This window comes from Cheilinus undulatus, linkage group 15, assembly GCF_018320785.1.
Source record: "Cheilinus undulatus linkage group 15, ASM1832078v1, whole genome shotgun sequence".
NCBI classification, from domain to species: Eukaryota; Metazoa; Chordata; class Actinopteri; order Labriformes; family Labridae; genus Cheilinus; species Cheilinus undulatus.
In genome coordinates, this window is record NC_054879.1 from 46,267,917 (window position 1) to 46,290,216 (window position 22,300).

A 22,300-nucleotide genomic window follows, 5' to 3' on the forward strand; every position below is an offset into this window, starting at 1 on the left:
CAAAGGGTCACCGAGAGGTCAGTGGGTCACAGAGCTACAACGGTGCCATTGACGGGGAAAAGTTAACTTTTGGGGATATTTAGCCAAAGAATTTAGCATAAAATTACAGATCCTTCAGGCAAACATTAACCTTTGAACTTCGTAATGTACTCACTCAATGGGTGGAAGCAATAATATCATGGACTCATACAGAAGAGGATGATAAATTAACTCCAAAAGATAAAATAGTCCGCTGTTGACATTCTATTCCTGCATGAACTCGCAATTCTCCCTTGATCTGTTCCTGCTGATCAAGACTGCGTGCCACGGCGCAGTGCTCTAGACTCACTTCCAGTGGGCGAGGTCACTCTCCTTCGGTCGGAGCAAACACACGGCGCTTCGGTGCGTGGCGAACACGCTGTATATGGAAACCGGAGGTTACTCTGCAGAAAAATCTCTGCTCTAAAGATGCTCCCTTGGTTAATCAGCAGCATGCTTTGACTTTCCAGAGAGCACATTTATAGAAACCCCCATATGAATAGACAGCTTTATGACAGCATGTATTGAAAATAATGAAACTATTTCAGAATACAAGGGTGCAACAAGCTTTAAGCTATAAAGGAGGAAGCTGGGGTGGAGGAGGTGGAGCTTTCCCAGCATCAGCACTAAAAAAAAATCTAATTGCAGTTGTTTTTGCTCCCATTGCAAATTTGATATTAACTGCTTTATTGTAGGGGAATTATCATTTTTATGTTTCGATTAAGGAAAACATGCTTAAAAAGTGAAAAGGAGGATTTTTGTGCACCATTCTAAAAAACCCTGCCACTTAAATGTTTGCATAATGTGCACAAAATTTCTTCTCCTGCAAAAAATGAATGCATTAAACTGGTATTTTGACACATTTAAAGTTAAAGAAATATTGCACTTTCTGCAAATTGTAAATTGCACTAAGCCATATTGCTATTTATTCTAAATCACAATTAATTGCAGAAGTCAAAATAACAGAAAATTTGATTATGAAGCGAAACAAAAATCCACTCTTTGGAACACAGTAATGAAACTGCATCTACATCGAATTATACTTCTATATTTTGTTTTCTCTCCCTAAAACAGAGAGTAAGAAACTATGATGCTTGCCAGGAAAACTCCGGGAATGTTGTGAAACAGCTTCATTGACAATAAAAAGAAAACCGCCTATTTTCACTTCATCTCTGACAGAGGAACATGACGTCCACTCCAAAGTGAAAGAGGATCTCTGACTGCTGATCAGCGGCCAGGTCGGCTCTCTCTGGCACCACTCCCTTCAGGGTCAGTGCCTGTCAATACAGTTGGAGTGGGTGGTGGTCTTGATCTTGTCTCTGTCTTTCTCCTCTGCTTACAGAGGCAGAAAAACTCTCTGGCACCAGGGTGCAGGCTGAGTGGAGCACTCAGACCACAGCTCGCTGCACAACGTGCACCCTCTGTTATTTCCTACATGCAGCGCTGACACCAAGCACGGGCTGAGTTCTTCAACTGGTCTACTAGTGTGTGCGCCCCGCTGTGCCACTTAACCCACTTGACCAGGGAAGTCGAGGGTGTGTTTAAAGGCCAGGAGAAGCTTACAGGCAGTGGAGCATGGGAGCTGCGGTCACGACACGCAGAGCAACAGACCTTCTCTAGGATTAAAAAACTTAAGCAGACGAGAGAGGAATAAAAGTAGGACAGGAGTCACAACCACTTTGTTTACCTTTTTAAACTGGTGTAAAGGCGGATTAATTCCTGATTCATTTACAGCCATACAGCTGTAATAAACCTGCACATAAAGCCTGTAAATAACGATAGTCTCCATACTGATACCTGAACATGACCTACAAAAACAAACCAGGCCATTAACTAGAAAACAAGGCAAATCTATACGAGTGTTTAAAATGCCTGTCACCGCTGGAACCAGGTCAGATGAAGGAATTAACTCACTGTGTAAACCAAAGAGGCTTTGTTTACATTTTTCCTAGTAAGTAAGCCAGTTAGGAGGAAGCAGGATAAGTTTTTCTTTCAGCTACATAGGATTAGCAAGAAATCAACACAAAATGAAAGATTTCTGCATTAATTTTTCTGAGTCTGGTCATACACAGCTGTGGACAGCTGAGGGAGATTCCTGTATCAGTGCTTCTTCCAAACATTTCATGCAAACGAGCAACACCCACCTGATCACATATGAGCTCCCACTTCTTCTCGTTGTCGTACTGCCGCAACAGTCGTGCTTTGTCTGGAGGAAGATTCATCGAGTTCTGAAAGAGAGGAATGATTGGAGTTAACTGAATGCAGGTCATAAAACATCATCAGTTGCATACATCTAATAAGGCTCCGCCTGTTCAGTCATAACCATCACACTCAGCACTTTAAAGAGTCATATCTGTCAGAGTATAATGTGATGGCTGGTTGACTGCATTGTAAAAGTCTCCTGGAAATAGTTTACCAATCAAGTCTCGTGCTACTGTCTTTTTCAAATAAATACAAAAGAACGTGCAGACACGTTCTCCTTGAATTCATAAAAATGACTCAAGACTGCTTCATTTATAGAAATATGAGACAATAACAGGTCCCCATGTTGGCAACTGCCACTTTCACGGCAGGAAACAAAGTCCAGTTATGTGAAGTAAGCTCATAAAACGAAGCACGATTAACATCGTGATTTGTATTGTAATAATGACTAAATTAAAACAAGAATGTCAATGTATTCACAGACTTTTTCACAACAAAAGATTTTTTGTCAGAGATTCTGGATTGGCTGGAACGTCTGTGCCAAACCACAAATGGTTTAGACCGATGAGCATCATTTCAGGAGAACGAGGCGGTATCTACAGACAGGGTACAGTTGCACAGTGAGCGGATAGCAATGGCTGCCAATGACTGGATCTAGCATAGCTTAAGTGTAGCATAGGGCTGGGGAATTAATCACAAATTAGATTAAATTGCAATATGGCCTGCTGCAATTTACAAATCACAGAAGTTGCAATATTTCTTTAACTTGAAATGTGCCAAAATACCAGTTTGATATGTTCATTTTTGCAGCAGCAGAGATTTTATGCAAACAATCAAGTGTCAACACAGCGGTCCATTTAAGTGTGAAGTACTGCTCACTAATCCATGTTTGCATTAATGCTGATGTATCACACTCCTGCTGCTGCTGGAAAAGCCTCACCTCCTCCACCCCAGCCACCTCCTTTATAGTTTAAAGCTTGTTGCACCCTCATGTTCAGATTCATGCTGCTATGGATTAATTACTTCTGAAATAACTTTATTGTTTTCAATACACAATGTCATAAATGTATCTATCCATTTCTAGCAGTATGCTCCCTGGAAAGTCAAAGAATGCTGCTTGACTAACCAAGGGAATATCTTTTGAGCAGAGCCTTCTCTGCCAAGTAAAACTGCATATCCATCTTTCAATCAAATGGTTAAATGTATGATGAGTGTGTTCCTGGTGGAATGTAGGTTATAATAGAGAATGATTTATTGCTTGAATTTGTTGAAAAATACAAAAGATAAGGAACCTAAAAACAATCCCATATCAAATAGCAAAAATCGCAATTAAATTATTTTTGCAAATCATTCAGCCCTAGTTCAAAAATTATTTAACTTTTGATAAACTGTGTCACTGTAAAGACGGTCGCTCGTGCATGACGTGCTTTCCGACAGAGAAGAAGAATTGATTCCTGTTTCAAAGCGCCAACATTTAGCATGGCTTAAAAAAAAAACAAAATATAAAGCTAAACCAAACGTTATCAGATCCTGCACAAACTCGTGTACTCCCCGATACCAATACCTGCAGTTTAACCATTATCAGACTTATTTCCGATACTGGTATCGGAATCTGAACTTTTTTTGTCTTGAACGTTAGTGTGTGTCCCATCACCTTCTGAGAATTTTTTGGAAAGTCCTGTCATCCCCACACGCTTTTTATGGGAGGTTTCACACTTCTATGTAAATTAAATACATACAATGGTTATATGAAACAGTCTATCTGGAGTGTCATGCTAGGTTTTCTCTGTCCATCTAAACCACTGGTTTTCTAAGTGTGAGGCAGGCCTCCCCTGGGGGGCGCCACAGAACTTCAGGGGAGGCACAGAACCATAAACCAAAAAAAAAAAAGTGATTTGCTTTGCTAACTTCAGCTGTGCGTGGAGCTAAATGTATAGACTTATAGTAACTTTAAGGCAGTGATACTCAACGTGTGGTTATTAGTGGCTTTTTTATGTCTTCATTTTAAATATTATTCCCCCAGAAAACCTTAAAAAGGGAAACTTTTTGCCCCATTATACCATTTTTTGACAGTTTTCATCCATTTAAGCTACCTTTGGTCATTAAATACCACTTTTTTTCCTACTTTTTGCCACTTCTTTTGGCCACGTTTTTCCAATCTTTGACATTTTCACCATTTTTTCATCACTTTTCCCCATTGAAGCATCCTTTTGTCCTGAAATACCACTTTTTTCCTACTTTTTGACAGTTTTTTCACCACTTTTCACCCAATTATTCATCTTTTTCATTAAATACAATTTTTTTCCCTTCTTTTTGCCCATTTTGCCACTCTTAACTGCTTTTTTCCCCATTTTTTGCCTTGTTTTTGTCACCTGTTTTTTGTGTCACTTCTCACCCATCTTTTTTCACTTTTTATCCTCATTTTTGCTGCTTTTGACCATTTTTGCCATCTTTAGCTTATCTTTATTGCTACTATAAGCTGTTTTTGCCACTTTCCACCACTTACATTGTGGCTCTTGCAGAGGTATTTTTCAACAGTTTGGCTCTTTGGTTGAGTAACGCTGCTTTAAGGATTATCAGAGCAGAATAATCAGATAGTATTGGAAATAAATTCATTACTAACACCAAATAACGGATTACCTGGTAAAGACGGATGTTTAAGAACACTGGCAGACCAAAATATTAAAGATATAAAATGTTTAAAGTATTTAAAATTAGACAGAAATGTTTGAAAATGTGGTTAAGTTTTTTTTCAATCTGAATCTTTATGTGGGTGGGGGTCCACTGAATGAATAATTTTCTCTTAGGGGAGGCTTACTCTCACACACTTTGAAAAACCCCTGTTCTAAACCTTAAACCAACAACCACCCAAACTTCTCCTGGTTCACATTCGAGTTTTCTTTCTTTCACAACACTGTAACTAAATAATGTCTGACAGAAAAGCCACTAATGAGAAAACCCCAAAATATCTCCCATGTAAAGTGGTACAGAGGATTCTTTCTAGAAAGCTAGAGAAAGGAGTCTCTCCTTAATGAGAGGAAGGTTAGGACACTGAGACAGAGAGGAGAAACCTCTAAGCTCTGTTGTCTGAGGCCTCGCTTTGAAACTGAGAACCAGGTGACCGAGGATGACCTCGACAAACTAAACTGCTCCGATGAATGGACCGGACATCCCAGACTGAGCGATGAGTGAGAGCAAGAAAGTGAAAGGGAAAGGGGGGCACATTTCTGGTGAAAATCCTACTCTTTCCTTTTTCTTCTGACTGGATTAGTCATGATATGACTTCCTAACAAGTGTGTGCTGTTGAGAACAGCTCTAACCTGAGCCATGTGTTTAAATAAGCCTCATCCAGAAACAGTTACACAACTCCTTCTTTATCCTGTTATCTGTCCTTTCCTTTTCATACAAACACCTCCACAGTTGTCTTAAACTTGGCGCAATTTCACACACGTGTGATTCACGCCGCCCTCTTGTGAATTAGAAAAGCTGGGAACGGTTTACCGACGCTTAACAACCCCACCTACATCATTAAGGACAAACAAAACCAAACATGTCAGCAGAAAATTTTAATTCCGATGTGTGACCCAGCTTGAGATCCATTAGCCGCCCACGGAAAACAAAAAAATACACGAACTTTCACATGAGAAAGTTTGTGCTCCTCCTCCGAAGTCTATTAAAGAGAAAAGTCAAAACAAGCATTAGAAGCTGCGTTATAACGGGTATTAAATATAGTTCAGGGAGAATACTTTCCACTGCTATGAATAGAAAATGTGGCCATCGCGGCTGCTCAGCTTGGGGTTCTTTTCCTCTTTTCATTCGACGGCTTGGATCATTTATCAGTGTGTGTTCAGTGCTCAGCCACCACTTTTCCAGTGAAGCTCACGGGGGGAGCGAGAGGAAGATGGATGAGCAAAAACCCTGGGATCCAGCCTATTTCCATGAGCAAGTAAAGCCAGGATGGAGTCAGACACTGATGGAGGAGTCTGCTCTTTTCTTCTTTGGGGAAGATTATGGTGGTTTTTAAGGTACACTTCATACACGATTATGCATTTTAACTCCAGAAAGGTCATTTTTAAGAGCATGTGTGAAAACTGAGGCTCATATCTGAGTGCTGCTAATAACAGAGAGGAAGACTAACATCATTATACAAAATAAATGAGGAAAATATCCTTGCAAAGATTTTTTAACACAGCTTTTTCACACATCCTAGTTTTATTTTAGATGCTGAAATTATTTTACTTTGCACACAGAAATTAAAATACTCCACAAAACCAGGAACTACCAGGGTTTTAATCAGGGGTGTCAAACTGGACCACAGCAGGGTCCGAAACCTGAATTTAGGTCTAACCTGAGAGCCCAACAGGGTCAACATTTAACCATATAAACCTTATCTTCACAGCTAATTCATTGGGGGGGGGGGGGCTGATGATGAATGATTTTGAGATTTGAAAAAAGTCAAAATGATAAGTTTAAAGGCTCACAATCTGAGATAAAAAGTCAAAATATTAGTTAAAAAGATCAGAAACCAAAATCAGAAGTCAAAATAATGTTTTCAAAAGGCAAATATTGGAGTTTAAATGTCAAAATATGGGATAAAATACAAAATCATGAGTTTAAAAGGTTGAAATATGGGATTACAAATCATATTAGGAATTGAAAAGGTCACAATATGAGATAAAAAACAACATTTTGCATTTAAAAGGTCAAGATATAACTTAGAATTTAAGATTGTGAATCTAAAAGGTCAAAATATGACATGAAATTCCGAATTGTTAGTTTAAAAGGTTAAAATATGGGATTAAAAACGCACAGCCAGTGGTGGTGGAGGCCGCCTGGTGATGTCAGAATATTCAAATTACATGACTGAATTTACTCCCATCACAAAGTTTGGGTCATACTGAAGATTTTTAAAGGATTCTTTACTATTGGGAGATTGGGCTAATAGCGGAGGTCTGCGCTCTTTTCTAGTTTTGTCTCATCTGACCAAAGGACACACTTCTAGGATTCATAATCCTTCTCCAGGTCGTCCTTAGCAGACTTCAGTCTGGCTTGAAGAGATCTCTTCTGCAGAAGGAAAGTTTTTCTTGGTCTGTGGTCCATTCCTGTGCAGGACCCTAGTGATGGACTTCTTTGAGACTACACTTCCTGACTTGGCTAAGTCCTTCACCACGGTCCTGTCAGTCATTCTGGGTCTTCAGATACATCTCTCACTAGTTTTCTTTCCAGGGTCTTAGAAATCTTCCTCTTCCTCCCTCTGCCAGGTTTGTTCTGGACTCTGTGGCTCTCATTGAATTTCTTGATTTTACTTCTCACTCCAGTTCTTGACTCTGTGATAACTTTGTAGATCCTTCTCCAGCTTTGTGAGCGTCAACAATTCCTTTTCAAGTCTAAACTGATTTCTCTTGTTTTTGGCATGGTGCCTCCTCAAGTGGCTTACTAAGGCTTTTATACTGAGACTAAACTGGAAATAATTGTTGGTTTTAACTTGATTTTACAAGCTTTGCAAACATAAAGCACGTTGCACAGCAGTGGTTTGTGCTCTGGCTCAGTAAAAAGGTCCGCTCTTGAAGGGAGCTGATAATACTGACTGGTCATTTTTGCCTTTTCTGATAAAGTTCTGTTATTGTGTGCAAATGAAAATAATTTGTACCTTCAAAAGATAACTAGTATGGCTAAAAAGCTCAAAAGAGCCCAATAAAGGAGAACAATCATGTCAGGATCTGCATCTTTGGATGGTTAAAAATCAATTGTAACACATCACTTAAGTTAATTTGATATAAACACAGGTCTTGTCCAGTCCTCTCCACTAGCATGAGCAGGAAATTGCATTAGTATTCAGCAGATGTTGCCGGTCGGCTGATTGCTGCTGTGCTGACTGCAGGGAATTCAAGTCAGAGAGGCTCTATTGATTCAGTCTGGCTGCTAAACAGATGCGCAGAGTTAGTACCCACCAGCCTTCCCTTAACGGATTAAAAGACAATTTGACACCTGAGTATGCCGTCACGTTCAGCGACAGAAAGCCACAGGGACTTCTGATATGTCAACACACACTTCACTCTCTTTGATAGGCTCTTTTGACACTTGTTGGGGAATATTTGTAAGTGCTGGATGTAGCTGGGCGTGTGCTTCCTGCTTGGTGAAGCTCCAACGAAAGCAAAAAGAGCCACTTCTACTAGCCGTCACTTCATCCCAATGCTAATGAGCTGTGACAGGCACTCAGCGAGCCGGGGTCAGGTTACCCTAAGTCCACAGTCACAGTGATTCTGTGTCTGTGTTATTGATGGGGTGATGTTGAGGAGGGTGTGGCGGCTTTTCATCAGCACCTGCTGGCAGACCACCCAGATAAAAACACCTAAATATAACTCATCCGGAAATCTAGGGGTGATTACAGTGAAACCCTAACAGCGTTGAGAGCATTACAACAGGTTTGACCACAAAGAAAAACCGTACAAGTCCCACATTTGGATGAGTTGGACGCTTCACGTTACTAAGCAACAAAATCCAAAAGTAACTGTGAGCAAAGCAGCAACAAACATTGTTGTAAACAGCAATGAAGCAAGAAAAACTTCAGAACTACAAACAAAATGAAGATGATGAAGTCACAGGGCAGTCAGTGAAATGTTGGCCTTTAGCGCTCCAGCATGTCAGGCCTCATGTCACTCCGCCAAACTCCTCTCCAGAGCAGCTGTCCCACATCTGTCTCAAAGTTAGTACCATCACAAACATTTGGACGAGGGGAAGCTGTGAGTTTTGGCTCCAAGTCCTGCAGATTGTCTTTGCACAGGATCAGCACTCTCTGGACAGAGCTTTACAAAAAAAAAAAAACTGTTCTTAGAGTTAAGACTACTTCTTCTCTGCAGATAGCGTAAAGGTTTTAACAATATCTTCATCAACAGGTTCATTTTCAAGCTTAAATACTGGATCAAATGTTAGCATTTCTCTCCTGGCTGCAGTTTTGTAACTCCACCAACACATGTGAAGGAGAGAGAGAGTCTTCAATCATAAGACAATGCATAACCTTTACTTAAAGATAGCAGTGCACAAAACTACTAACACCCTCAATTCTTCTGCAAGCAACCCAGACCTAATGCACGCATAAAGACACGTTTAATGCTGTTTTATTGTTTTAGGAACTTTTTTATTTCTCAGGACCTTTCCACAACTGGTATAAGGGCTGGGCAGTCAATTACAAATTAGATGAAAAAGCAACATGGCCTGCAATTCACAAACTGCAGAAAGTGCAATATTTATTTAACTTGAAATGTGTCAAAAAAAAATAGTTTAATGCATTCATTTTTTGCAGGAGCAGAAATTTTGTGCACATTATGCAAACATTCATGCACAATTTTTTTAGAATGGTGCACAAAAATCCTCCTTTTTCCTTTTGTGCATGCTTTTTCTTAACCCTTTACCTACTGAGTCTAAAAATGGCGATTTGGACATATTTTGTTATCATGGCTGTAAAACAGTCAGGAAATGCCCTAAGTCTGAGAGCTTTGGTCCCTTTTCGCAGGAGCAGGCATGTATGAGTGTTTTTGTGTATTGATGCTGGGTTCTGAAAAGGCTTTATGAAACCTGAAGACATCAGCCATAAGATTGGAAATGCTGACTCTACTCTCAGAGAATCTACAGCTACATCTCAGCCCTCAGTCAACCTATCTAATCTCCTAATCCTACAAAGCATTCATTCTTCTCAAGATCAAAACAAATGACTTTTAAAAATTGGACATCAATGCAGTGGCAACGATATAAACATGACGTATTCAAACCAAACCAGTTTTCTGAGCCGGGCTGTGACCCAGAGGTCATGTTAACCAAAAAATCTCCATGATTGGCGATAAAATTGATTTCTTAGAAGGGTGATGGACATTTTGATCGACTGGAATAATGAGGATGATCCTGCGTTTAGCACAGAACTTTTCGCCTTTGCACACTCGGCCTATCAGAGCGGTTATTATATCTATTGGAGAAAAACCTTGCAGCCTCTGGACGCTGAGTTTGACTCAGATTAGTGAAAGCGTGTCGTCACCGTACTGACGGCACACTGAGCAGCTGCTGGAGGCGTCACAGAGGGATCCAGATCAGCTTGCTTCAAACCCAGAGTTTGCTGAAAACTCCCTGCCAGAGTCGTACATTTTAGAGAAAAGACGGCCCAGCGACGGAAACAACAACGGAAACAACAACGCAGACTTATCTCAGCCTAACAGTTCAAAACACTGACAACAAGTAGTTAAAATGTTCCCGCCTCCAGACAAGCTTTTTCCACCATGATCACACAGGACAGCTTATTAAATAAGGTCTGAAGACGTTCTCATGTTATGAATTTGTCAGAAACTGGTCCAGCGTTCATCAGCACAGATAACTGACTAATATAATCACAGCTGTGAGCCTGAATGGAGGACTAGACTGCAGGGTTTTGGCCATTTACTGCATGCAGGATTGGTGAGTTTTGTAGGTTTGCTTCGACCTTAATGAGGAAAATAATCATTTTATAATCAGCGATAGTAAACATAACAGAGAAGATATTTCAGGACTTTCCATACACTGTCAAATACCAAGTGTGTCATGATTTATGTATTTTTGATTTATTAGTAAAAGTTTGAATGAAGTCCTTTTCAAAATAAAACTGCTAAATTTGACTTTATATTGATTTTTACTTTCTGCAAACAATTTTATTAAAAATCCAATAGAACAGTCAATTCTTATCACCAAACTAGTGTCATTTAGGGCTAAATTAAATACAGCTGCTGAGAGGCCATTTCGAAATATCACGATATGCATCATGTATCGGGATATAGCAAAAATATATTGGGATATCAATTTTAGGCCATATCACCCAGCCCTAATTAAAATAGATAAAAAGACATTCAATATCGGGTTTATTGGCGTGAATTTGATCATTAAAGTCCCCAAAAGTCACACGAGTTCCAGGCTTGCTGACAATGCTGCTACGAGGATTCAAAGGCATCAATTTCATCGATGGGAAAGCATAACGGCTAGCTTCAAGAGGAAAAACAAGTAAGAGGCAATGATCTATGGTTCAAAAGTTATTTAACTGTTGATAAACTGTCACCTCCTGTCATGTATGGCAGCGCTGGTCTGGAAGGCGTTTTAACGATCACATTCACAGCCTCCTTTCTTTGCTGCTGCTGTGGCTCCTTTGGTTCTTCTTCTCTGCTCTAAAAACAGTAGCTCATGCATGCAGTGCTTTCTGACAGTGAAGAAGAATTGATTTCCGTTTTACAGCACTAACATTTAGCATGGCTAAACCCAGCGGTATCAGATCGGTGCATAAGCAGAATCAGAACAACTCTAAAAATATTAAAGAGAAAATTAAAATGCTGGACTTTAAAATGGTGTGACTGAATTTTTACGACCTTCTCTGCAGCAAAAAAAAGTCTTTTGTAAATGCATCTAATTCTGCAGGCAATATTCTTGTTGCCTTTTTTATATGGGTGATGAATTTAGGGGCTTTTGCAGCCAGTTTTAAATGGACTTGCAGAACTTCCCTTTTCCTTAATTCTGCTTTGGCTTTATGGTTTGTAACACTGGATGCTGCTGCTTCCACCACGCACACTTCACTTTTACTGTGGCTTTAGAATTTGAACCACTGACCAATAAGAATTTTCCAGTAATACATTGGACAGAAAACCAGTACAGTGAGTCCTCTTTGTCTGCAGAAGCTTAGAGAGTGAAACTAGAACCAAAAGCCCCAAACATGAACCGACTCTAACGTGGCTCAGGAGCAGAAAACAACCAGATCACACAGTCAACACGACACTGAGCTGGTAATGTTTGGATCGTAGCTCAGCTTCCATTGTTGTTTCTAATATTAAATGATTTCACTCCCATCAGCACACAGGGCTCAGAAACCTGGCGTAAACTTATTAGTGTTCCTGTATCCTCTCATTAGGCAGCTTGACTCATAAAGAGAGTAAAAATAGACAGCTGGCTTTAAGCCTGCCAACCACCCACCACCTTCAAGGAGGTCTGCGGAGGCACAGCTGGCCACACAAGCAAACACACACGGCCGACACGAAGGTCCTGCTTCAGTCTGTGCTGCCGTGGAGGACGTGGACTTTGTTAACAAAGCTGACCCCGTGAATAGAGGCGAGTCTGGAAGAGAAAACTTTATGAGCAGCAGTGTTAAAACAGTCTGGCTGCTGAGTTATTAAGGGTGTCATTCTTTCCCTAAACAAAAAACACTTCAGGATCCAGCTCAGACTAAACCTCATGTTGGCAAAGTTATCCCTATTCTGTAGAATTTCACAAGAAAGTCCAAACTTAAAGTTTTATACCCCTGAAACACCAGAGCAGAGATTTGGGCATCACAGTCTTCTGTTTTCTGTTCTTCTTCATCATCATTTGATAAGCGTGTTAACTTTATAGGCGGAGTATTTCACCAAGATTCAAACTGGCTCAATCAATAAAGTGGATAGTCCTGTAATCCCCCAGATAAAAACCATACAATAAGTGCACATTAACTGCATCACTCCGCTCTAAAAGCTGTAAGTGCTTCTGAGCCATTTATGTCTGAGTGCAGTCGACAGAAAAGCCAAAAATAATTTACAGATGGGGAGCTAAGTGTTAGTGAATGTGGTGCATTTTCCAAAATTATGACATAAAACAAATAGAATAAATAAATAAATGGAAGCAAAGGACTAGATTTGTGGTCAGCGTGACGAGAGAAATCGCCTTGTTCATGAAGGTTTTGCTGCCTTGGTGGTTCATGTTTTAGGTTGTGTGTTATGGATGGAGACGTTCAAATACCATCTTTCCCTTCCCGATACAATTCTTTCTACCAAGGTGTTGGGAATCAGAAGAGACCGAGAACCGATCCGATACCAGTGTGAACTTTCTGGACTGACTGTGAAGAATAGCAAATTATTTTAGACCTTTATTTGACTCAACAAGTAGAATCATAAGCTACTTTCACACTGCCTCTCTTTTCCGTGTCTGGAACGCCGTTCTGTATGAAAGCGACCGTTCCGCAATGGGGGGTCGATCTCGCCCCACCCCTGACCCGGATCGAGAGGTAGTACCAGAGCCGTAACAGACTTTTCTGCAACGAGTCTGAAAGGACGTCACGGCATTCAGCATCGGTGAGTGTGCGCTGCTGTCTCCGTAAACAGGAGATTTAAAAACCAGCGCGGTTTAATCGAGCGGTGAGAAAACAACAGTGGGATAAAACAAAGAATAATGTGGATTAACTGGAGAGACTGTGAGGTTAGAGAGCTGATCACACTCTGTACAGGAGAGGAGAGAGCAGACACATCTCTGCTCACAGCAGCGTCTGAAAAGTTCAATGATGTGTTCAAGTGAGCTCGGTACTCTGAAGTTTCCGACCTCCAACGTAAATACATGCGCTGCTGACACTGCTTAAAGTCGGACCTCCAACTCAGAAACATGGAGGAAAAAGTCTATTGGATCTAATTGATCAGAATGAACGTTCATGTTATTTTCCCCGTATTTCATTTAGAAAAATACAAAGTTTTGAACCGAGAAATCCAGAGTTTCGAGTTTCATTGAAAGCAGCAGCTGTCTGATTACAGGAAGCCGGTGTGTGTGTGTGTAAGCTCGGGCGTGCGCGGCTCTGTTACACCTTTGTGTGAATTGCTCGTTACGGAACAAAGACGGGCGTTACTTTTCGCCTTTATTGTGAAATCTCTGTGTAAAAACAGCTATAATGTCCAGCATCTCTGTGAGCCTAAAGTTGTTTTCCTGCTGATTATTGAGTTTTACCAAAACTAACTAAAACTCTAGTTTTACTAAATATTAAAATAATAATACAGGGGGCTACTTCCCAGGCTCTCTTTCTCTATTTCTCTCTCCATTACGCTCTATTCAGGCAGCATCACATGATTACAGAACAGCCTGCTATTGGCTGAAAGACCCTCACAAAATGTAAACAATAGACAGTATTCAAGCTAGCAGTAATAAATGGATGGATTAAAACAGATAAAAAGACATTCAATATCGTGTTTACTGGTGTGGATTTGATCATTAAAGTCCCAAAAGTCACACGAGTTCCAGGCTCACTCAAAATGCTGCTGTAAGGGATTCAAAGGCATCAATAGCATCGATGGGACAACACAACGGCTAGCTGAAAGAGGAAAAACAAGTAAGAGGCAAAGACCTATAATTCAAAAGTTATTTAAATTTTTGATAAACTGTCACTTCTTGTCGTCTACGGCGGCGCAGGTCTGGAAGGCATTTTAACGATCACATTCGGAGAAAGTTGTCACACAGCCTCCATGCTTTGCTGCTGCGGTGGGTCCTTTGGTTCTTCTTCACTGCTCTAAAATTGGTAGCTTGTGCATGACGTGTTTTCTGGCAGTGAAGAAGAATCGATTTCCGGTTTACAGTGCTAACAGTTAGCATGGCTAAACCAAACCGTATCAGATGGGGTACTCGCCGATACCAATACCTGCATTTTATGCAGTATCAGACGTATTTTTGATACTGGCATCAGAATCGGAACAACCCTTGTTTTGGCACTCGCAGCTTCCTCTTATGCTCATGCTGTATAGAAATAACAGACTCAAACTAGGAGGAGTGAAGCACTTCCAGACCCAGCTTCCCCCAGATTATCTTTTAGAGCTGGCTCTGATTCGTCCCTGGGGTCTTGGTCTTTAATGTGCTCAAGAGACACACCCACGCTCTCCTCGCTTTCTTCCGTCTCTACCTCTGTAATTTCCTGCTAATGCATCACAACCACAAACGGCTCCTATCTTTCCAACAGAGCTAGGAGGACCCGGAGTCTTTGATCCAAATCATTCAAAAGTGTTTTCTGGGCTTTTGTAAGCATGATGACACGAGTCAAACTCTAACGACTGACCTCAACAGATCACATCTCTTTCTGTTGTAAACACCCAGTTTGCATCATCTGATGCAATGTTCCAGCCTCTGAGTTATTACTGTTCTTTAAAACCTCAGGCTGTCTTTTTATATGAACATTACTGACACCACTCTACATGCCACAACAAGAAAAGCCCTGACTTCATCCATCATTGACGACTACTCACACCAAATACTTCAAAATTGCTCAATAATACGGAAATGACTGAATGCTGTAGTGTCCTCTCCTTAAAGATGCTTCATTCGTCATTGCAGTGTCTAACGTTTAAAGGCATAATCACTGGCACTGGGGCAAAACCTCCTATCTGCAAAATCACCACTACTCAGGGAATGAAAAGAGCGGTATTTCTAATGTGACTGGTCAGGCAGCATCTTCTTTATACATCAATTTTGCCCATTTTAACAACATTTCACTATTTGCTATGCCCCAAATTGCCATTTTAACCCATTTCTGCCCATTTTTTTGCCTTAGTTTACCCATTTTTGCCACCTTATAACAATTTTTGCCGATTTATAATCCAATTTCACCACTTTATATGCCTGTTTTCCATTTTTGTTTATTTTTTGCCACTTTCATCTCATTTCTGCCTCTTATTATCCATTTCTGCTACTTTCAAAATTTCACATTTCACAACCTTTCCACCAGTTTTTGTATTGCTTTAATTTGTTGAAACCCACTGGTAGATGTAAAGGGTTCAATAGTACTCATTTATGGCGAAAAATGTAAATCGTGAAAAAAGGAGATACCAGGTTTTACTCCGGCTCCAGCGCTATGTTGTTATGATAAAGTTAGCCCTACAAGCTAATATGAAGTGCTAAAAAAGCTCACATGCAGGGGTGTGTCCACTGGGGTAACTAACTTGAAATTCACCCAGCAATCCTAAATTACGGGGTTCGTCCCATTTGAGGGGCTGCAGCTTTCAAAGTGTGCATTCTGCTTTTCCTAGGTACATGTAGGGGGGTGCTTCAAGGAAAAATGGTTGGGTAACCCTGCTCTGATTCTCAACGTGGGGGTCGGGACCCCCTTGGGGATTGCAAGACACTGAGAGGGGGGTCTCCAGATGCCTTAAAAAACTAAGAATATCTTTTAAATTACACTTTTGCGACTTTACACCAATTTTAACAAACTTTATTCCATTTTCATCACTTTTTCCCACCAATTTTAACTAATTTTTGCCACTTAAAACCTTTTCCACCACTTTTTTCTGCCTGTTTTTGCCCCTTCTAAGCTAATTCTTGCTACTTTCCCCCATTATTGCTTTCATTGACTCATTATTGCCACTATTAACCACTTTGTACATCAATCCTTGCCAATTTTAACCTCATTTCACATTTTTTTACATCCACCTGTGCCAGTTCAACCTATTTCTGCCAATTTTTGCCCATTTCCTGCTTTAGTTTACCCATTTTTGCCACCTCAAACCACTTTTTGCCACTTTCTAATCCCATTTTACCATTTTATATGCCTGTTTTGCCACTTCTGCCTCTTATTTCCTATTTCTGCTACTTTCAAAATCACTTTTCACCACCTTTTCCACCAGTTTTTGGAATTCTTAACCTATTTTAGCCTTTTAAACCCACTTTGATTCTGTTTTAAGAAAAATAATTTACACTTTTAAGAGGGCTTTTCAGTAGGGCACAAAATAATAAAAAGATAATTGTTTATTTGATAAGAGTGGTTATTATTAACATCACAGTAGACCATGTATTTGCTGACCTCCATGGCCCCCAGTCTGTCTTGGCCCCAGAAAGCTCTCCCCTTTATCCCCCCCTTATGGACGTCCTCGTCTGCACACGGCTATTCTTGATTGTGCATGGCTGTGTTAAACCACCTCCAGGTAGAGTGGGGGTCCCCGGTCTCTGGGATGTTTATTTTGGGGGTTGCAGGCTGAAAAGGTTGATAACACTGCTCTAAATTAAAGTTACTGCCCCGTTTGTCTACCCCAGCCAAGTACATGACAGACTTCTCAGTATTTCACTTCTTATTCTCCCTGCAGGGAGCTGAAAAAGCCCTGCAGCTCAGAGATGTAAGAATCAGAATCTGTCATATTCATAGAGGGGGAGTTAAGCCAGAACCGCCTACAAAAGGGAGAAAGCAGCAGGTCGGCCTTGAGGCATGTGCCGTTCCACTCGAGCTGTCCTCCCCTCATTAACGCCACGTGGACCCATAATCCTTGGCATTCTTTGAGGGCACAGGTGTCCCCCGTCTGTCCTCAGATTAGCTTTGTAATCCCCAGGACCCCCTGCTCCGGCTCAGCAGCCTCCTCCATCGAGACAGAAGAGTTTATGTTTGTGAAGCTGTTCGCTGGAATGTCTCTCAGCCAAATGGTAAGTTCAAATGTTTGAGCCTGGCCTCTCATTTTACCCCCTTTTACAAGCACATACCAATGAAATTCCCCTCATTTACCTCAGTGTGGTGCCTGTGTTATCTCACTGTACTTAAAACAACCTCACGTCTACTAGCAGTGCTGCAGTCTCAACATAAAGATGCTGATTCCTCTTCTACCTCACTGATACTGTGCCCTAACATGTATAAACTCCATAGAAATGCTGGGTCAGTGTTTACTTTGTGGGTAATATCATGTTGGCTTGATACAGAATGGCTTTCATTCTTCTCAAATTACCGGAAACATGATGGAGCCCCTTTAGAGCAGCAGGAAGTTGTCCAAATAAAACATTTGATGCACGAACACAGAGGAGTTCCAGCCGGGCCAGATGTTGCGAGGTTGCGAAAGTGTCCGGGCCGAGGTGGAGTCCGTGTTCTTGTGGATCAGGAAAACTGTTTCTCTACAAGATAAACCACAGGTCTGTATGCAGAGAGCAGTATAGGATGAAATCATCGCTTTACTTGGAGTTTGTGTGTGGAGTTTTAAAACCCCAAATCTTCAGATAAAGTTTTGGTGCTTTTGCATCATTAACTTTTTGAGTAGGAGGCTGTGGGGGTGAGTGAGATCAGAAAAAAAGGGGCTGACTAATTAAATGAGTCTGCTAAGTATAATCCTGAGGAGCTTTTAATCTGTATTCCATTAACTACATCATCCAAACTTCCAAAACCACGCTTTAAGTTGTGATGCAGAAAAATCTTGTATATTAGTAGGATGGAAAAATGCATCACCTGTCAGGTCAGGGGAAATAAGCTGACCCTTTTAGTGTCTGTTCCTGAGAAATATGTGGCTATCTTCTCTATTTTGATGGGAATGTTTTGCTGTGATGCACTTATATTCAGATTTATTCCTTCTAAGGCTGAACAATTTGCAAAAAAATAATTAAATTGCAATTTTTTCCCCAATATTTCAATTGCAATTTACAATGCAATTATTATCAGGTTCCTCATCTGATTTATTTCTCAAAAATTCAAGCAATAAATCATTCAATATTAAAAGATTTTCTTACAAAATTGATCTACAGCTTTACTTGACAGAGAAGGCTCTGCTTAAAAGCAAATACATGAAAACAATGAAATTATTTCATAGTAGCATGAATTTAAATATGCGAACAAGCTTTGAAAAAAACGCTGCATGATCAGACAAGTTCATCTTGGATAGATTTTTGTATCTCTCATATATTGAATAGGGCTGGGCAATTAATTAAAAATGTGTATTTCTTTGACCTGAAATTTGTGTAAAAATGCCAGTTTAAGACTTTGTTTTGCAGCAGAGATGTCATGCATTACTTATTATGCAATCATTCAAGTGCAGTTTTTTAAGAATATTCTACAAACAATCCTACTTCCTTCATTTTGTCCTTTTTTCTTATTAACAATTCATATCCAATTTGCAATACAAGTCAAAATGATCACAATGAAACATTTTTTCAAAACTGTTCAGCCCTAACCTTTCAAAGCCGATGGATACGCCTGTTTCCATGTTTCTCACTGGTGAATCCATCTTGCAAATCTCCCATCTGAGCCGTTTTGGCCCGGTTAGAAAGTGACAGGACCAATCAGCGTCAAGGGGCAGTACTTTCAGGCGCAGCGGAGTCGTGACGTAAGCAAGCAGCAGCAAGAGCTGGTGCAGTTATGGAGGAAGAGATAAGCGCGGATGCTGTTAAAGCACCAGTTTTATCATAACTTGACAACATTTCTTTGTTAAAAGAAGAACAAAGAACAGCAGTGAGTTGTTTTCTTTTCAAAAACAACAAAAGTCGTGTACTGACATGTCTACAGTCGCCATGGTTCACGTTATGCAGTTTCCTGTGGAGTTTAGTCCTCGATAGGGGTGCAGCTCGATAGCGGCTACGTCTGTTTTGTTGCTCTGATTGGCCCTTAAAGATCTGACAGACCAGTCATCCAATCACACTCAGAGTTTTTTTTAAAAAGCTCTGCCCTTTCCCAAACGCTGTGTATGAGAAATAATCTGACGTGTCAGGTTATTTCAGCCCTTGTTTGAGCTAATATTGTGTTGGTTATAATACAGAATAATTTATTAATTGTGTGTGTTGGAAAATACAGAAGATGAGGAACTTAAGGAATAATCGCTTATCAAATCCCAATACAGAGGGAAAAAAATGCAACTAGATTATTTGTCTCAGTACAAAAAGCACTTCCGGTTTGTGCTTTTCAAAGTAAAAGTTCATTTTGTAATTTCTTTGGAGAAACTCTCTTTGTCTGTACATATTGCTTTTATTTTGAAAACACACTGAATCCATTCACTTGTAGGGAGGTTTATTGAGGTAAAACTCAGGAGGAATGGCAGAGCTTTGACAGCAGGGAGACAAAACCAACATACAGCAAACTCTGTAACTCTGAAACAGCAGTTACTATAGCAACGGCGAGGAGCGCTAGTGACGTCACAGTACCAGCACAGACCCAAACATGGTGGGCATGCAGACATCTAGGATATCTAGTGAGTTCTTTAGTTCTATATGAAAAATACAAATATCTATCCAACCAGATGAACCTGATCATGCAGGGTTTCTTAAGCTATAAAGGAGGAGGCTGGGGTGGAGGAGGTTAGGCTTTTCCAGCATCTACATTGATGCAAGCAGGGATTATTGAGAAGTAAGTCATATTCAAATGCACTGATGTGTTGAGAGAAAGAGCTGTGATTGGCTGTGGGAGCCGGGAGGCGATAACTGGTATCAGCTGGCTATCAGCTGATTGCGGCTGGGGGAGTGACTTCCATAATAGCCGTTATTTTTGCTCATATTGCAAATTTGTTATCAGTAGCTTTATTGTAGGGGATCGTCACTTTCATATCTCAAGTTTTGATTAAAAAAACAAACATAAAGCAAATGTTTGCATGGTGTGCATAAAATCTCTGCTGCAAAACAAGGTTTTAAACTTCTATTTTGACACATTTCAAGTTAAAGAAATATCGCAGGTTCTGCAGTTTTAAATTGCAGCGGGCTATATTGTGATTTAATCTAATGTGATTAATCACCCAGCCCTGATCCCTTCACATAATGCCTGAGGGGTTTCCCAGAAGTCCCCTCTTTCTGCAGCAGGGGCACAATCAGAAGACAGTCCCTTTTAATAATTTTCCCCCACACAGAAGTGCAGAATAAGCTGCTCAGTAGCTTTGTCTAATCAGATGATTGATGAACTTTGAGCTGCAGGTGGTCTGTGCAGAAATGTGATTCTGTATTGTCCAGTGAAGAGCAGAAGAACGGGCTTCTTTGCATCTTTAGATCCTCATTTAAGGACGTTTCTTTTGAGATTTGCTACAAATACATACTAGTCCACTCTGCAGTGGGGGGTTTATGTGGGGGTCCTGGTGTGAGGCCCATCTTCCGTCTAATAAAGCCTAAAACAACAGACTGCTGCATTGTCTGGAGCTGTGATGGGGCCTATATCAAACTCTGGCAAAGCAAGCTGAAGGACATTCATATGCAACAGGACCTCCCATTCGGCTCTACAGATGTTAATTCTGGCAAGTCGTTACCCGACAAAACCTGCCTTTCTGACTCTGGAGGCTGAAAAGCAGCATATGCTGCAAGAAAAAACAGCCTGAAAGAGACTAATCAACTTAAGAGAAAACTGCTGAGCCTTTTACGCATGAAAGTATTACAGTAGATGTGACTGTTGAGGATGTGCAACACTGTCTGCACACTTTGACATTTAGATCCAAGGACACAGAGTGCATATTGTGCGTGCTTTATAAAGTCAAAGATGGACAACGTGTGCTAACAACTCCAAAATGTCAGCTGACAGTGCATGAGTCCTCGTCTTTATGCAGGCCTCAAAGATCCACATTATTCAGTCCCTAAGAGCTTCATAATGGAGTTAAATGAGCCACAGGATCAGATCATTAGATTCAGCCTTTAATCAAAGTGTTAACACACTCACTGAAGCTCAAGGCCTCAGAGAGGAAGGCAATGCCACGAGATAAAGCCGACCCTGAAGCCACAACACAGCAGTTATTTCTCACACCAAAGCTTTTTTCTGATAAAAGCTCTAATTCTTAACAGTAAATAACAAAAACGCCCACTCCTGTGCAGCACTTTGGCGGAGTAGTTTCACTTAATGGCACAGCTGCCACCCTGGAGTCCGGACAGACCCGGACCATAATGCACTTCTCCACAGCGCAATGACTCTCCTGGTCTTTTGTGTGGTCCTTGGACCGGCCCTGTTGGATGACATTAGGGACCGGCTGCGGCAGAAAGAAAAGGACCGCGTTGGCCTTTTGCAGGCTGCATCATTTTACACCTGCTCCTTACACAGGAAGACCTACAGCAACGACTCTCGGGGCCAAGCACAAGGCTGCGTTCAAGAGTAAACCCACACTGTTGAATGACGCTAAAACACAGCCAGGGAACGTTTCTTTTAAGCTGCTGAGCTCGCATTCAGTACAACGGTTCAATAGAGTCAAGAACTGCACTTTTCTGTATCCAGTACAGGAAACAGCTGAGCTAGGATCCTGAGATCAGCGCCTGAAAAGAAAGGCTTTTTTAATGTATGATCAGACTAGGGCTGAACGATATGCAAAAATAATCTAATTGCAATTTTTTCCTGCAATATTGCAATTTAAAAATGTGATTATTTAGGTTCCTCATTTTTTCTGTTGTTCAACAAACATGAGCAAGAAATCATTCTATATTATAACAAGTCTATATTAGATAAGTTCAACTAGGGCTAAATTTAGAATAAAAATATCTTTATGCCATTTTGGCTGATATTAATTGCTTTATTGAAGGGGATGATCATTTCTCATGCTCTCATTTTGATGAAGAAAAATAAATGCATGAGCAAGAAAAGTAAGATTTTTGTAAAAAATAAAATAAA

At 40.6% G+C, this 22,300-nt stretch overlaps 1 protein-coding gene across 9 annotated transcripts in view; it reads right to left on the reverse strand.

Annotated features, from left to right (window-relative positions):
* fmnl2a (formin-like 2a) overlaps nt 1–22,300 on the reverse strand; it is a 91,544-nt gene that overhangs the window by 58,385 nt on the left and 10,859 nt on the right. For all 9 annotated transcript variants that reach the window (XM_041806672.1, XM_041806666.1, XM_041806667.1 and 6 more), the window contains exon 2: nt 2,163–2,246. In XM_041806672.1, coding sequence (XP_041662606.1) covers nt 2,163–2,246 — 84 coding nt within the window. The remainder of the gene's footprint in view (nt 1–2,162; nt 2,247–22,300) is intronic.